General features: G+C 44.7%; 1 protein-coding gene across 1 annotated transcript in view; it reads left to right on the forward strand.

Annotated features, from left to right (window-relative positions):
- The window catches only part of GABBR2 (gamma-aminobutyric acid type B receptor subunit 2), a 725,909-nt gene that overhangs the window by 287,791 nt on the left and 419,868 nt on the right, over positions 1-18,250 (forward strand). Inside the window, exons 6-7 of the mRNA XM_056862472.1 lie at positions 1,625-1,825; positions 5,366-5,602. Of these exons, the coding sequence (XP_056718450.1) occupies positions 1,625-1,825; positions 5,366-5,602 (438 nt within the window). The remainder of the gene's footprint in view (positions 1-1,624; positions 1,826-5,365; positions 5,603-18,250) is intronic.

Consider the following 18,250-nt stretch of genomic DNA (forward strand, 5'->3'; position numbering starts at 1 on the left):
ATCTTTCCACAGATATGGGAATGGGCCATTTGCAACAATGCCACCATCCAGGCTATTCACATCCAGCCCAACAACCAGTGGACTTTCTCATCTGCACCCTCTAGCACCTCACAAGTGGCCGTTCAACTGAGTTTTTCTCACCCAATATTCCAACATTGGGGAGTGACAACAATAGACTTACTTGCTACCAGACAAATAAAAAAAATGCAAATTCTTTTGTTCCCATGGTGCATGAGATTCAATATTCATAGAAGACACTTTCCATGTCCAGTGGATGGGAGGCCTGCTATACATGTTCCCCAATACCACTAATCCCAAGGGTCCTCTACAAAATGAGGGAAGGAACCACATCGGCCATCTTAATAGCTCCCTTTTGGCGGAGACAAACATGGTTTCTGACTCTGCTGGCTGTGTCCCACAACAGGTTCACACATCCTTCTCCTCCAGGAACATGACCTTCTTCTACAGGGCCTCTTCCTGCACCCAGTTTACTGAACCTGTAAAAGAGGTTCTTCTTGGCACTAGAAAACCTTCTAGTTGGCACACTTGTTCTGCCAAGTGGAAGTGTTTCTGTGCATGGGCTAAGGACCAAAACGTAGAACCCATCGAAAAGGTCTTTGAATATAACCTAAACTTCATCCAGGGAGGATTTTTGTCCATGTCCATAAGAGTCCATCTCTCCGGCTTATCATACTTCCACATCCATATTGAGGGGGGATCCTTGTTTGCTTAAAGGTAATCCAAACTATGCCTTAGATCAATTCCCCCAGTCCAACCTCTGGTCACTTGATTTGAGCCCATGGCCACCGGCTCCCTCACCTTGAAAACAGTGTTCCTTATTGCCATCATGTCAGCCAGAAGGGTCAGCAAACTTCAGGCACTGCAGCATGACCCTCTCTTTCTGAAAGTATTCAACACTAGGGTAGTCTATTGCACTTTGTTCCAGTTTCTTCTTAAAGTAACATCCAAATTCCATCTAAACTAAGACATCACCCTCCTGGTGTTATATCTGCAACTGCAGGATGACATGGAATGAGCTCTCCACTCATTAGATGTGGGTAGAACACTTCTTTTCTATATGGGCAGAACAACACCCTTTTGAAAAGAGGGCAAACTTTTCATTTTGTTAGAACCCAACTGGGGCAAGAAGCCGGCAACACAATCCAGTTCCAGATGGATAATCATCTGCGTTAAACTGTGTTTTAAACTAGCACAGGTTCACTGTCCACTGAGGCTTCACGCTTGCTCCCCTCGAATCCAGTCCACTTCAGCTGCTTTTCACTGTGGTCTCACCATTGGCTGCCTCTGCAAGGCTGCAGCAGGGTCTGTCTTTCTCCTGCAATGTAATGAAGCCATGACAGCCCAGTCGGGCCTCAGCCAGGAATAATCGGCCAGATCACAGTGAGAAGGACTCAGCTGGTTGCATCTTGGGTATTCAGTGCAGGTTCTGAATTGCATACATGTGGATGTAGTGAAATGGGGATTTTGTTTATTAAAATTGGTCTCTTTTTAAATGTGTACTTTTGTAAGATAGGTTTTTTTAAGTGCATTATGTTTTATAATAAGTGGTGTTCCCCCCCCCCCAACAATAATATTGATTCTCCTTTTTATGTTTGCATTGTAGGCATATAATGAAAATATGTATGGCAGTAAGTATCAGTGGATCATTCCTGGGTGGTATCAGAGTTACTGGTGGGAACAAGTTATTCCAAAGCTAAATACATCACACTGCCTCAGTAGAGACCTTCTCAAAGCCATGGAAGGATACATTGGAGTAGATTTTGAACCTCTCAGTTCCAAAGCGATAAAAACCATTTCAGGAAAGGTGAGACAGTTTTATCATTTTGAAAATTTACAAATATTTCCCAGATGTACTGTATTTTTACTGTCAAATTGTCTGTTGAGTGAAGCAGCAGTTGTGGATGATTTCAATTTTTTCCCCAATTTTTCAATTTTTCCAATACCTTTATTGGCATACCATCAAGCAGTCGATCAAATAAAACCAACCCTCTAAACATCATTTAACCTCCGCCTCTTAACAATTTCAACAAAAAATTTAGTCACAGATTCAGTAGTCTCAGAATCTTGGGAGGATAACAACAATTTGATCTTACTATCATCAGCTTGATCTACATGATTTGAGAGAAAGGGATCTAAAAGGACCGCACAAATTTCACAATAAAATGGACAATACAAGAGCATATGGTCAATACTTTCTATCTCCCCCAGGGCACATTTACACACACTGGCAGAGTACGGAATTTTCTTATATCTCCCATACAGAATAGCAGAAGGGAGAACATTAAAACGGGCTAACATAAATGCCCTCCGGAGATGAGGGACAGGATGATTTCTTATAGTAACCTTTAAGACCCAGTCCTCTACCTTGTGATACCAACACAAAAGCAGAATTCAGCAACCACCACCAAAAGTCCCAGGTGGCTCCATTTAGGAAACCATGCCCTCTATTAAAGATGCAGGAGCAAGGGGTGTGTGTGTGTATGGGTATACTTAAAAGATAAAAGAATTTTTGGATACAACTTGGTAATATTTATCTGTCATCAGTGTTGAGAGGTTTAAAGATATTAGGGGTGTATCCAAACATACATAAAAAGAAGAGTTACTGCACTCTTGAGAAAAATGTACTTAACATATTCTTGTCAGACTTATGCTTGAGTTTTGGGGAAACAGGTTCTACTAATCTGCAGCAGAAGCTGCCTGTGAAGAGAGCTGACTCGTTGGTTGTTATGTCATGAACTCTCTCCTTCCCCACAAGTATTTTAGACATGAGGTACCAAACATACTTTTGATTGCTTAAGGATACAACATCACTTTAAAAATATGTTAAATGTGCCTAATATAAGCATTTTGGAGCAGGGGAAGGGAGAGAAGAGAAAGGCAATGTCAATCAGCAGTGGAATCTCTGGAAAGGTCAGAGGTGTAGGTAGGAAAGAGGAAGCCCTGCTCACCCAATGGAGGAATTAACCCTGTTGACATCTGTTTAAAAGTATGCATGTTTGTTCCTTAGAGAATGTGACCCTTTTTATTAGATGGTTTTATTAGGTGGTTAGTGAACTTGAAAAATGATTTTGAGCTTCATTTAGCAAATGAATTTCACCATGGTAACGGTGCCCCCTAAACAACACAGTGAAGATTTTGCTTCACATTTAAATGAACCAACCTTATTTTGGAATGGTAATTCCCAAGCTATGTTGCATGAGAAATTAATTAATTAAATAAACCCAGTCTCCCATAATTCCAAAGCATCCTACACAGATCATGGTGTTTCTGTCCATGATCCATTGCTTTGGCCTCACTTCCAATGTGCTCCCACTGCAGGTGGGCAATTCAGCCACTTCTTTGGAACTGGTGTGACCCAAGGATACTCACTCAGTCGTTCAGAAGCCACATGTGGCTTTTGGACATGCGTTCAGTAGTCATGTGGTTCCTTTGCTTGATGGTAATTGAGAATGTGGTTCTCTGTGAGCCACGGAGTAGCTACCATTGATGTAATTAGATCATTCATTTACTCTGTACTGAAGTGGAGACTCAGTAGACTGGTTCACGCTCGCAGGAGGACATACCTGTTACAGCTGGTAAGCGGCTTACTAGGCATAGTCCCTTCATCAGTAGATGCCTCAAGGTGCTTCCCAAGTTTTCCTGTCCTCGTTTTTTTAAAAAAATATCTATTTTAAAGCTTTAAAACTGGTATTTTAAATCCTGGTTGTCATCTACACACTTGCCTGACTTATCATCAGTTTTTCATAATCCCATTATTCCTTTTTTTAAAGCTCCATTTAATTGATTATTGGAACCAATATGGAAAGCAACTGGTTAATGAATTCCTCCTCCACCACTGAATGGTGTAAAGTTAAGTTGAAGAAATTATGACAAGACCTTCTTGCATATATATTATTATGTCATGCAAGCCCTGTGGCGCAGAGTGGTAAGCTACAGTACTGCAGTCAAAGCTGTGCTCACTACTTGAGTTCGATCCCGACAGAAGTCAGTTTCAGTTAGTCGGCTCAAGTTTGACTCAGCCTTCCATCCTTCTGAGGTCGGTAAAATGAGTACCCAGCTTGCTGGGGGTAAAGTGTAGGCGACTGGGGAAGGCGATGGCAAACCACCCCGTAAATATAGTCTGCCTGGTAAACATTGTGATGTGATGTCATCCCATGGGTCAGTAATGACACGGTGCTTGCACAGGGGACTACCTTTACCTGTGTTCCATGAGAAATGAATTAATTAAATAAACATAGTCTCCCATAATTCCAGAGCATCTCTACACAGATCAGGGTGTATCTGTCCACCTCCAATATGCTTCCACATTCTGATGTAAAACGATAACTAAGCTGTGAATTGGATCCAGCCGTCTTTTTTGCTGTATCTTGGCCAGTTCCCCTCTTTATTGTAGCTCCTGTTCCACATGACATTTGTCCATGCAACTCCCATGATCCAAAACATAACCTTTTTGGTGGTCCTCCCTTTTTCACCAGTGGAAAAACTAGTCATATCCAACTCTGTATTTCCACTAAGAATTGTTGAGAGATACTAAATAAAATCATTGTTGAAAATGCCAGGCACCACAATGACATTTCTTGGCACCATGGCAACCTTGCACCTGGGATTTATCAAGCCCTGGATTAATATGTCTGTGTACGACAGTATCTGGATCACAAAACGACGTATATGCCTTGCTTTCACTGCTCTGGTGCCGTTGACTTTTTCAGTGAAGGGAAGTTTATATACCTCAGTCAGTATCTTGTGAAAATTTCTGCTCAGGGGCTTCTATGAGCAGTCTGCTCATGTGACCAATGTAATATAACCTAAAGATACTCGCAGGAGACACCGCAGCAGTCTTGAGGGTCAGCACATGCTGAGGGCTGTGGTACAGAAATTTCTTCTCACAGTAATTGCTGCTACTTCTTTCTTATACCGCTCATGCAAGTAAACCGCACAAGTAGTTACTTTCTCCCAGCAGACATACATTGCCATCCTGAGCAGGTCTACTCAACTGTCTTCAAGGATGCTTCCTCCCAGGACGGTGTTCTTAGGATTACGCTGTTAATGTCTGGATGAGATCTCCGAAGAGATTGCCTCTAGTAGATCATAGGCAGCAAAGGAAGGTTAACGCAGCACAGAACTGTAGTAACCCCCAAAAGGTGAAAGCAAGTATTAAATGTTGGAGCTACTAGATGTTGAGAGCTGAACTACACATATCTGGAGGAAGTATTGGACTGAAAAATGGTCACTATCCTGCGGTCAAAACTGCTAATTGATTTCTGTTTTAAATGGTAGATTGTAAATAGTAGAGATGTAGTTTAACATGCTGACCAATGAACGAGTTTTCCTTTCCTTTCTGCAGACTCCACAGCAGTATGAAAATGAATATAATGAAAGGCGGGGAAGCGTTGAGTCAAGTAAGTTCCATGGCTTTGCTTATGATGGAATATGGGTAATTGCCAAGACTCTGCAGCGAGCTATGAAGTATCTCAATGCTACCAACAAAAACCAAAAAATCGAGGACTTCAACTACACCAACAAAGAGCTTGGGAAGATTTTCCTGGATGCAATGAATGAGACAAACTTCTTCGGCGTCACGGTAAGACCAGCTTTGAATTTAAGCGAATTCTGTAGCGGTGCATCTTTTCTTGCAACGATTTTCAGCTCCTGGTTATTAGGAAAACAACCTCCATAGGGAAAAAAATCTGCTAATTACCAGTTTAGAAAATAACTTATGAAGCCGAATGGAAGTTCTGTTGAATTGCTGATGCCTGGTGCTGCGGGGCTTGGCGTGGAAACAGGGGCCCAGCCAAGGCATGTTGGGAATGTTTAGTGAGCAGCGAAAGATGGCCTCCCCCCCCCCCAGCCTTTCAGTGCAGAGCTTTGGGTGGGGGGAGGATTCTGATCTGCACTTGTTAATGCAAAATTAGAGGATGGTGTTCATTCCTGATTAGTAAACATAGCCTTAAAGAACAGCTCATCAGTACAAAATTAAGAAATAACTTTCTCCGGCTGTCACTCAGGTTGGTTTTTGAAAGCTAGTTTGTAAAAAACATGAATTACAGAAGCCTGAAAGGACCAACCCTTTCCTTTCACACATTACATTTTTATAATTGACACCGTAAAATTAGAATGTGATCAATAAATGTTTGTAATCAGGTACGGTCACCAGGGAGCCGGTATTGGTAATGGCTGTCTGTCAAGTGTACATTGGGTGCTAAACCTTTGGCTGCTCATGTGTGAGAGTTCAACCATCTGGTTGGAAGCAGAGTCATGGTGGGGTTTGTACCACCTTGGGCCTTGACCTCATGCTACAGAGAAGTAGGAAGGAAACATCTTTGCTGTGGGGAGTGATTCTCCTTCTGTCTGTAATAAGTAAAATTACATATGTGGGTTATCCCTGTTGTGTTGTGTTACAGTTTCCTGCGCCCTTGCTTCATATTCCTAACAACCCCCAAGAGGGGTACAGAGACTCGTAACCTGATGGCAGTGCTCCACAGGGGCAGGAATCAAAGCATGTGTGCAGGAGAGGCAGAATCAGTTCATTGGGACTCAATACATGGCATGCCTTAAGGGTCCATTTTATCCCCAGTGCTCTTTGACCTCTATCTTAAACGTTTGGCTGAGGTCACCCCAGTGAATTATCACTACCAGTATGCCGATGGTGCCTGGCTTTACATTTCATTCTGCAAGCTTCAGGAAGCTAGTGTGAGGGTGCTGAGACTGCAATGGTCAAATCACTGAGGATGAACAAACTGACGTTTAATCCAGACAAGACAGAGGTGATATTGGTTGGGAACATCACATAATTCAAAATCCTGATGCTTTCTTCTGTTAATGGTTTTGTACGCTTCCAGCTATTTGGTTATACCAACAGCTGGTGGCATAGATGAGGAAATCAAATTGCAATTGTACGGCAGACTCCCCAGGATGTTTCTTGGAAAACAGATAATACTGATAAAAAAATAAGTGACAACTCCTAACTTGGGCATTTCTATTTGTCCTCCCTGTAAGAATTTATAATTCCTCCTGAATGAGTTCCTGTTAATAGAATCTGCATCCTTCTCTGATTCTTCTGGTTATTTATTTCCTTTTGACAAAGGCTGGTGATCTTGATAAATCAAAAGAACTGTAGATTCCTCTACTCTCAAAAGTCTGATTACTATTGAAGACAAAACAAACAAGCAAAAATAAATGGCTCTGCACCCGTCCCATTGAATCAAATGGGAGCAGTCGAGAACATTCTCTTGTGGAATTCACGTTGGTTTTAAATAAGGCTTGTGAAGGAGAGCCCCCCCCCCCCGCATGGATTGTTTTGAATCAGCCCTCAAATCCCACCCTTCTTTTATACCACTCCATCACATGGTTGATTAGTATACAGTTCGTTATTTATCTGTCTCAGAAGTGCTGTCTTCTAGCCATTCATGTTCCATCTTAAGGATTTTGTTTCTTTCTTTGTTAAAATATTTATATCCTGATTTTCTCCCATTCAAGGATATTGTGCAAGATTGGCAACCCCATGTAATGCATCGGTTTCTGGACTGTACTACTCTAGCCTGCAGGTGGGGGGGTATGTTTGCTGGGAGAAAGAAACCCCTTGCACATGAATTCTCTACACTTACAAAGCTAATTGCTCAGGAAGAAATTTTGAATGAACAGTAAATATTTCAAAGATTCAGATATTTAGGCTGCAAGCCGAAGGAGATTTTCCTTGGAGTAAGCCCTACTGAGTACCAGGTCTGTGTAGACCTGCTCAGGATTTCTCCCTTACTCTACTTGCTGAAATGGTATAGTTCAGAATCAGATCTACCATGTTGAGCCACTCATTTAACCGTTCTTACAATCATAGAGTTAGAAGGGACCACAAAGGTCATCTAGTCCAACACCCCGCACAATGTAGGAAATTGACAACTGCCTCCTCTGCAGCACCCCCAGTGACCTCCATGCCTAGAAGATGGCCAAAAAAACCCTTCCAGGATCCCTGGCCAATCTGGCCTGGAGGAAAATTGCTTGGTGATCAGCATTACCCTGGGCATGTAAGAAAGGGCCACAAGAGCCAAACACTGGCACAACCCTTCCTGCCCTCCCTCTCATGATCTGCCCAAGTTCACAGAAGCAGCATTGCTGATAGATGGCCATATAGCCTCTTCTTAAAAACCTCCAAAAAAGGAGAGCCCACCACCTCCCTAGGAAGCCTATTCTTGCTGTTGATGCTATCTTTAGAGATGCTGCCAAATTCCACCACAGCTAGAAACTTGAGTTCTGGCATGGATCTGTGACCCACTGCTTTGTGGTAAGTTTGGGGTACACTGTGATAATATCTGAAGGCTATGGGCAGTCAAGACCCTCACCAACTTGGAGACTTCTGGGCAGGCAGAGAAAGGCCAGGATTCTGTGCAGTTAGAGTAGACTGCCAGAATTGTTTGGAATGGAACCAAGTGGTTCTGCTGTTTCCTAGTTGCCTCTACAGCCACCAGCATGAAGACATGCTGAACAACTGAACAAAGAAAATAGAAAAAATGCTCCCAACTCAAGTGCTTAGACATATCCTGGGATCAATCTAGGCTGTTGGGTCCCAAAGTCAAGCTTCATTACACTCATGTGCATTTTTACATTTACTGCAGAAAGGAAAATTTTTAAACAACTGACCTGAAAATAAATCTGTTTGAGGTGCATGATTGCAACAAACATTATCTGTTGGAGAGCCCCCCCCCCCAACAAAGTTAAATGGAGAACATCCTTTCCAGTGCCTAATGAGCTTTCCAGGCAGAAGGGCCTTTAATATTTTATGGGCTTCCCAGTTCAGTTCCTTGTAAAGGTTGCTCAGGAAGTGCATCCATTTTAAAATGTGCAAGAAGTGGGAAGCCTTTTAAACAGCCACATTAATGTACACAATTCCCCAGTGTGTTCCCTTGGCTTGGCTTTTTGTCTGCCAGAAAACAACACAGCTTCTATAAATGCACGCTTTTGCTTGGAGGAGCTGCCAGTCACTAATGCCTTCTAGCAGGCATAATCCAGGGGAAAGAAATGTCCCCATGTTGGAATGTACTGAGAAAAATATTAAGACACATACCTGGACATTCAGAAAAATTGGAACGCTTCCCGCCCCCCACCCCCAATGCTGTGTTCTAGTTGTCTGGAGAGCTTGTGCTGTGCTGGGCAACACCCAGGGAGAACTTGGTCCAAAGCAGCTAGTGACAGCAAGAGGACAGCCTGCGGGGGCCATTGACCGGGCCGGCAGGCAACCTCCGTTCCCTGGAATCACAGGACTGGATGCTATCAGGTACAAAGCTCCACTTCCCTTCTTTGCAGGGTGCATGACTGCCTGAGCCACGCAAGACATTTAAAAAGACAATGCTGAGGTGTGCTCAGTGTGGCGATTGCAAAATGCCCTTTTCAGGAACACAGAAGACAGCAAACAGTCTGGGATGGTTGGTGTGCTAATTCAGACTCTTCCCCCCAAAGGTCTGAGTTTCCACTCTCACATTTGGAGCCTGATAACTCCTGCTCAGAGAGGTCTGTGGAAAGTTTCCCTTGGATTCTGTGACTGGCAGGTTCCAAGACCTCCTGGCCAAGATGATCTGCCTGGAGATCAAGAGCAGAGAGACCTGAGGCCTTTCCCAGAATGTTGCCTGATAGTTATCATTGCCAGCAAAATAAGTAAAATAAATAGCACGTCTGTATTTTGTGCAGCCCCTCTGTGCCCACTATGTGTTAATTGTTTTAACATTGTTTAAGAAATAAATCTTGGTGTGTGAAATGAGGCCACTGGTATATAATAATATGTCCATACTCTGCCTTGTTCCCTAATTTCACCTGGAGGTATATTTTGCTGGGGATTTCTGCAGCAACGGTACGTTATTGCAAAAGCACTTCTTTTCAGAACATAAAAATAATAGCAGCTGACAGCTTTGTGCTATAATAAATTTTAAATGTTTTGGACAGCAGCTCCAAAACGAGCTGTTCCCAGTGAATCTCCTCTTGAGTTCCTTATCCCATAAATTTGTGGCAGAAAATAATTGTCAATATTTCAGAGGTCAGTGTAAACACATACTTGGTTAATAGAAGCTAAGAACATTTAGAGTTAATTTTATAAATATTTGTGATGTGATGTGATAAAGTTTATTGTCTGTGGCCAAAGGCCATCACAATCCACCATTCAAAACATTTAAATAACACAAAAATATCATAAAATAACATTAAAATAACTTTAAAACAGTCTGACCCACAAGAAACTAGAATTAAAATATGTTAAGTTCACTGAATAAAAACAGCTTTAGCCCAGATTTTCTTAGCTGCTAAAGCAAAGAGGAACACTTGATAAGAAACATCAGGATTAGTGTCTGATAGGAGAAAGAGCAGCTTCTCTAGATCTGGAGAAAGATTTAGGCCCTTTAGAATCGCTCCGAGGAATTTAAGTCTGGGCTCTGTGTAGAGAGGACAGAATAAGGTGTAATGAGTTAGGTCCTTTGGAGCGGCCCCAGAAATACATAGGCCCTGAGAGGCCCATGGTGTTCGGGAGTAACGTCCAGCTATCCAAGCCGTTGGCATGGTTTGAAACCGGAGAGAGGTAAAAGCTATTCTGAGGTTATGGAAGAGGATACTGACCAGGTATGAAGCTCCGACATGATCCCTTTTAAACTGTTCAAACCATGGTGAGAATTTGGACTGGGAGATTGATTGCCTGTCTGATGCAGCATCACATTTGAACACCCAATCCCGAATGTTGCTACCTGCTATGGGGACAGCCTGGGTGTCATCTGATATGGAGTAGCAATGCAGGATGTTGTTATAGCAGGCTAAAGTGAGGGGGGAAAGTATTTGATCCCCTGCTAAATTTGCCCGTTTGCCCTCTGATGAAGAAATGCCCAGTCCATAATTTTAATGGTAGGTTTATTGTAGCTGTGAGAGACAGAATAACAACAGGAAAAACCCCAGAAACCCAGAAGACAAAAGTCAGAGATTGATGTGCATTATAATGAGTGAAATAAGTATTTGATCCCCTATCAACTAGCTAGATTAGGGTTAGGGTTAGGGTTCTGCTGTCCATTGAAGCAATCAATCCATCAGATTCCAAACTAGCCACCATGACCAAGACCAAAGAGCTGTCCAAGGATGTCAGAGACAAGATTGTAAACCTGTACAAGGCTGGACTGGGCTACAAGACTATTGCCAATCAGCTTGGTGAGAAGGTGACAACCCTAACTCTAACTGTCAACCTCCCTCGGTCTGGGGCTCCATGCAAGTTCTCATCTTGTGGAGTTGCAATGATCATGAGAACGGTGATGAAGCAGCCCAGAACTACACGAGGGGAACTTGTCAATGATCTCAGGGCAGCTGGGACGATAGTCACCATGAAAACAGTTGGTAACACACTACGCCGTGAAGGACTGAGATGTTGCAGAGCCCGCAAGGTCCCCTTGCTCAAGACAGCACATGTACAGGCCCGTCTGCAGTTTACCAATGCACATCTGAATGACCCAGAGGAGAACTGGGTGAAAGTGTTGTGGTCAGATGAGACCAAAATCAAGCTCTTTGGCATCAACTCAACTCGCCGTGTTTGGAGGAGGAGGAATGCTGCCTACGACCCCAAGCACACCATCCCCACCGTCAAACATGGAGGGGGACATATTATGCTTTGGGGGTGTTTTTCTGCTAAGGGGACAGGACACCTTCGCCGCATCAAAGGGACAATGGACGGGACCATGTATCGTCAAATCTTGGGTGAGCACCTCCTTCCCTCAGCCAGGGCATTGAAAATGGGTCGAGGATGGGTATTCCAGCATGACAATGACCCAAAACACGCGGCCAAGGCAACAAAGGAGTGGCTCAAGAAGAAGCACATTAAGGTCCTGGAGTGGCCTAGCCAGTCTCCAGACCTTAATCCCATTGAAAATCTGTGGAGGGAGCTGAAGGTTCGAGTAGCTACACATCAGCCTCGAAACCTTACTGACTTGGAGAGGATCTGCAAAGAGGAGTGGGACAAAATGCCTGCTGAGATGTGTGCAAACCTGGTGGCCGCCTACAAGAAACGTCTGACCTCTGTAATTGCCAACAAGGGTTTTGCCACCAAGTACTAAGTCATCTTTTGCAAAGGGATCAAATACTTATTTCACTCATTATAATGCACATCAATCTCTGACTTTTGTCTTCTGGGTTTCTGGGGTTTTTCCTGTTGTTATTCTGTCTCTCACAGCTACAATAGTAGGGCTGTTGATTCGGTTCATCCCGAACCGAAAAACAGCCGAATTTCCCCTGATTCTGTGGTTTTTAGTTCGGATGGAACCGAACTCAAAAAAGGCGGGAAAATGGGGAGCCGAATTCAGCGAATTCGGGGTGTTCGGCGAATAAATTCAGCAAATTCGGGGTTCGGCGCAGCAGCATAACCGTCAGTAAGCAGCATTCTCCTGCAGCCAATCGGTGGCCAAGCTGGGTCTTCTTCTGGCCAATCAGTTTGAGCGATTGAGTGCATGAGCCCAGCTGCTGCGCGGCCCGGGAAAAGAAAGAGAGAGTATCTGTTTGTGTGTGAGAGAGAAATCCCCGTTGGGGGGGGTGCTTGTACACATTCGCTCCTTTCCGTGGCTGCAGGGGGCGCATTTTTTTGGGTAGAGACCCCAAACTTTCAGCGGAGCTTCAAAGGACCCTTCTTGCGAGACCCCCCAAGTTTTGTAAACATTGGGTCAGGGGGTCCCGAGATATGGGGCCCGAAAGGGGTCCTCCCCTTAATGTGCATTTTTATTCCATTTAAAGCACACATTCGCTTCTTTTCGTGGCTGCAGGGGTGCATTTTTGGGGGTAAAGACCCCAAACTTTCAGCGGAGCTTCAAAGGACCCTTCTTGCAAGACCCCCCAAGTTTTGTAAACATTGGGTCAAGGGGTCCCGAGATATGGGGTCCCCCTTTTTCCCTATTGGGATGAATGGGATCAGCCAATCCTGTGTGCATCTCGAGAGCGGCAAATCCCAAGGCAAAACCTCCCGTGCTTTAATGGAATCGTATTGGATTATCCAGTCCTCCCAGTCCCTCCTGATGGAACAAAAGACATCCACAGTAAGACCCCTTTTGGGGCTTTAATCTATAATTTTTCTCCTGTGTGTGTGTGTGGGGGGGGAAGAAGAGTCTGTGTGTGTGTGGGGAGGGAGCAGTTTCTGTGGGTGGGGGGGAAGCCAAAGGGGCTTTCGCCCATTCTGTCTGGGGGTGGTGCCCCCTCGAGTCTCTCTCTCCCTGGTTTGAGGGGGGGGCTTCAGTTGTGTGTCCTCAGGTTTTCCCTCATTCATAAGATCGGTTAGGTCTATTTTGATGCTTGCTCAAAAATTGTTTTCAAATTGTGACTTAAAGAATGCATTTGCCTGGTCCCGAGTCCAATGCAAAAGGGGAAATTCCACCCCCTCCTGCTCCTGATGCTTAGCTAGCATGCCTCTGTCCCTTTCCATGGTTTGCAAACTCCCAGGCGTCAGGTGTTGCTTTGCATGGTTGCAAATGTGATGGTTTGCATGGTTGTGTTGCTTTTCATGGTTTGCAAACTGCTTCGCACCTGCCCCGCCCTTGCTTCCCGCAGCTCAGCTGTTTATCGGGGCTGGGAGCTTAGATGGGCGGCAAGCTCTGCTAATTGCAAATGCACATTAAGGAGGGGGGACCCCTTTCGGGGCCCATATCTCAGCCCCCGCTGATCCAATCTTTACAAAAGATCCAATCTTGGGGGTTATTGCAAGAAGGGTCCTTTGAAGCTACGCTGAGGGGCGTAGTAACACCTTGAATATTGACTTCTGTAACATGTCGTGCTTAATCAATAAAACTGCTTTCATGGACTTGCCATCTGCTGGAATCTGTTTATGGGTTTGCCGCAGGACTAGAGCTTACAGCTCCTGACACCCTCACTCGAGTATAAGCCGAGGGGGGCTTTTTCAGCATAAAAAATGTGCTGAAAAACTCGGCTTATACTCGAGTATATACGGTATTTTATAAAATTTATACCCCTCCGTTTTGTCCTCACAGGGGCCACCAAGGCAGGTAACAAAACATACATAATAAAATAACTTTGTAAAAAAAGTTAAAATCCAAATGAAACAAAGTCTTCCCCCACTGGTGGAAGCCGGCCACAGACGGGGGCAGGTGATTCTCCCTGGGGAGAGAGTTCCAGAATTTCAGTACCACTTGTGAGGAGGCCCCCCTCTTCCGGGTTTCCACCTGCCTAATCTCAGAAGGTGGAGGTAACTGAAGCAGGGCCACGGAAGATGACCATGCTCAGGTGGGTTCACAAAGGCAGACGTTTAATCTGTTTAAGCACTGATATTCTACTTTTCTCCTCAGTGGGGAGTACAAGACAGTACAAAACGCAGTGTCAAGAAGGAAACGTGAAACGGGAGGGGGACTTCTGCGGGCCTTCCTCTCTCTTCCTCCAAACGACCAGGCTGTGGCTTCCATGCTAAGACCCCCAACTTGTGCCTGTGGCTCGATACTTCTGGGTCAGTTCAGGCTTAGAAAGCCTCCTGGCAAGCAGGGGTGGCCTGTGAAGGGGAACAGCCCTGGAAAAGCCTCCCCCCCCCCAGGACAGAGGGAGAAGCAGCCTGTCTGCCTTGCCCCGGCCTGCCCCAGCTCTGTCCAGCAGCCTGCCCAGGGGCAGGGCGGGGCCTCCCTTACATTATGTGAGGGTCAACGGGGGGTGCAGCAGTGTTTCATGTCCATTCCCTCCCCACCCTTTAAAAAAGTTAATGTGATCATTCTGACCATTTTCACTAGTTAGTCAATCTGTGAGGGCCCCCGAAAACCACTGCTGCGCAGGATTGCACTGGTGCCTGGGAGTCTGGTGTGGTGCAGTTTTTGGCACACCTTATTCTAAGAGTTTTTACATTTGTTGTATTGAGATACCTGCTCTGGGACTGGATTTTAGGGGTGGTAGTGGGATAGACTGCCATTTGGGTTAACTTTTGAAAGGTCTCCAGTTTTAAAATTCAGTTCCTGCATTTAACTTCCATGGGCCATGTTTCTTTTAAAAACTATATGAGGTTTTGAGGTTTCCACTGTTACTCTGCCAAAGAGGCAGGCCCTTTTTCCAGTTTAATATATTAACATTTAAATTGTGACATGTATTGCTTCTTCAGCATGTGATAGAAAGAATCCAAATGCATCCAAAAATCCCAAGAATATGAATGAAGGACAGACTCTAGAAAGGTTTTGGGTTAAATTCATCTCCAAAGATGTGTAAAATTTCAGGTTTTTTGTTGCGTTTGTCCCCCACCCCACCCCACCCATCCCCTCCACTTACTGTTTCCGCCTCTTGTTTAGTCTTGATAGTTCTGTCATGATGAAAGTGATGGATTCACTAGCACAGCCTCGGTTGTCGAGTGCAAATATTTAGTCTGAGATATAGAAGCCTGACATTTTAATATTTAAATTATCCTGAGAGAAGATACAAGAGAGAGGAAACTCATGTGATCATTATTTGATTGAGAGAGTAAGAGAAGTTTACAGTTATCGGCTCTTCTAAGCACTGTTTGTCTTTGGTAAGATTTTAGCAAAATGTTAAATCATGAACCAGACTATATCAGCTATAGATATCAGTGTTTGTTTGTTTTTAAAGAATATTGATAGTGGGTTAATAATTGTTGCCCAAATTCTCGATAGTGATAGTTGTGTGCTGGGGAGTGGGCCACTGACTCACGGTGACCCCCCCCAGCGCCATGTGGCGTCCAGGCACGAGGTGTTTGGAGGGGGTTTGCCCTGGCCATGATCCCAGCAGCCTTTGAATTACTACAGCAGGCTGGAAATTTATTTTCTGGCTGAGAGCCAGTGTGGTGTAGTGATTAAGAGCAGCAGACTCTAACCTGGAAAACCGGGTTTGATTCCTCACTCCTCCACTTGAAGCCTGCTGTCAGGCCTGCTCTCTGCGTTTATGGACAGTTTTGGTTTCTCACAGATACTCTGGTTTGCTCAAGGACTGTTTTCCTAACGACTGCATTCCTCTCTGGCTTTGAGGCTCGTGAGAGCCTGGCCCGTTGGACTGAGGGGTTTCCATGCCAACCTGTGCTGTCTTGATATGACCTGTTTCTCCATATATTCTGCTGTATGTCCCTTTTGCCCCATTCCTGCCTTTTTTACCTTTGCAAGCTCTGAAGACCTGTATGATCTCCATTAAGGTCAACTCTTCTTTGGATCACCTGTCTGCGAGGGTTCTTGTGGGAGTGCATCGGGAACAAGTGCTTACACCTGCTGGGTGACCTTGGGCTAGTCACAGTTCTCTCAGAACTCTCTTGGCACCCCCTGCCTCACAAAATGCCTGTTGGGGGCGGGGGACAGCAGCTTGCTTCTGCTTGGTCAGAACCGAGGGGAGTTTATGGATCCCTGCCTTGATCATCATAGTCATAGTAGAGCTCTTGGTACAGCGATCGGGATGGCATAACACCGAATTCCATCAGATCCAGCTGGTGCACACCATCCAGACAGATATGTTTGGCTGATGACAGGGGATAGACAGTTCAGATTCCTGTACCTCGTCCTCTTACACAGAGTGGGACAAGGTCAGGAAACGGCCTGACCATGAGGGCATTTGTGGAACGGAGACTGACTCTTTCACCAGTTTGAGCTGAGTTGTGAAAAACCGAGTCTTTGGGATGAGAATTGGTCAGAGTAGAAGGCGACGTCTTCTGTTTGCGAGGCTTCTCTAGGTGTTTGTGTCATGGCCATCTTTGGTGGTGGTTCCAATGAGCTCTGGAGACGCAGGGGTGGAGCCCAGAGCTTTGCTCGTGGTTTTAGGCAGGACCAAATTGGTTGGGTTCAGTCTCTGTCAGCATGAGGCATGAGTGTTGGGCTCAGCTTTTTCTCCTGAGTGGTGCTGTACAGAAGCCTTCTCAAGAGCGCTGCATTTCTGCCTTGCTTTCTGTGTCAGTTGCTTTCTGGCCGACAGAGCTGTTCTCCCAGGCCCAGGAGGCGTTTCTCGTGGTCGTCTGTGTGGGGAGCAGCACCCCGTGTTCCACTTAAACCATCACACTTCCAGTGCTGGGCCCACAACCACAGGATGAAAGGGAGCCAGCTCTGCATTCCCTCCAGAGAGACGTCTTGAGGGGAGGCAGCACAGCATGAGGTTCAGCCATCCACTTCATTCTTCCTGGTGAATTTTCGTAAGGGATACCGAATGGTTGCAAGGTTGGGAATGAAACGCCCACAGTACGTAGCGAGACCAAGTAAACGTCTAAGTTCAGATGAAATATTTGGGTCTGCAGCTTTCTTTAGATTAGAAGAAATACCCTTGGCAGAGAAAATGTATTTTAAAAAATCTAGTTTGTCCTTATTATACATGAGCCCAACTTTGCCAGGGAGGGCAGGCGATAAGAGCAAAAAATAAAAATAAATAAATTGTATTCACATCTCAAAATTTAATGTGAGATTGCATTGTTGTAGCCGATCTAGAACAGCTTCAAGTCTGTCATCGTGTTCTGTTTTGAGTTGCCCCAAATTCAAGAATGTCATCACTGAGGTTGAGCCCCCCCTCCCCCGCTAGTCCAGACAAGGTTTCCCAGATGACATTCTTAAAAATTTCAGCAGCTGAAGAGATGCCAAAACTCAGCTGTTTGTAGCACTGCAGACCAACATGGGTGGTGAACGTAGTGATGTATCCGGATTTGGGTGAAGTTTTAGTTGCCGTTATCCAGCCTTAAAATCAAGTTTGGAGAATATATTAGCTCCATTCAGGTCTGGGATTATGTCATCCACGGTAGGTGTGATGTAATGTTCTCACTTTATGGCTTGGTTGGGCAAGTGCATATCAACACAGTCTGGTTTTTCCTGGTTGTCAGGGTTTGGGAGCAACTACAGTTGGTGAGACCCAATTATATCAAGCTTTTCTAAACGTTCCAGTTACTCTTCAACTAGCTTTTGTGTACATGGAATGGAAGGCGTCTGTGTAGTAAAACGACAGGCTTCACAGTGGTATTGATACGAAGCTTAACCTGATAGTTCTTATTCTTACCTACGCTTCAAAACATATTTATGTGAGCTTGAAGAATCCGATCCAGACAGCTTGGATGAATGTTGCAATAGCTGTTCCATAGTTGAGCAGGTTATCAGGGCCATCTGCTGCAACATAGAAAGCAGCTGTGGTCTGGCCATCTTGAAACTGTAGCTGTGTTTGGAATTGCCCACAGATTGAAAATGGTTGATGTGACCCATATGCATGAATCTTTGTATCTGTCTATTGTAAAGTGGGTTTTTTAATCAGCATGTCATATGTTTGTCTAGCTGTAACATTGACT

Source organism: Euleptes europaea, chromosome 17 (assembly GCF_029931775.1).
Source record: "Euleptes europaea isolate rEulEur1 chromosome 17, rEulEur1.hap1, whole genome shotgun sequence".
NCBI classification, from domain to species: Eukaryota; Metazoa; Chordata; class Lepidosauria; order Squamata; family Sphaerodactylidae; genus Euleptes; species Euleptes europaea.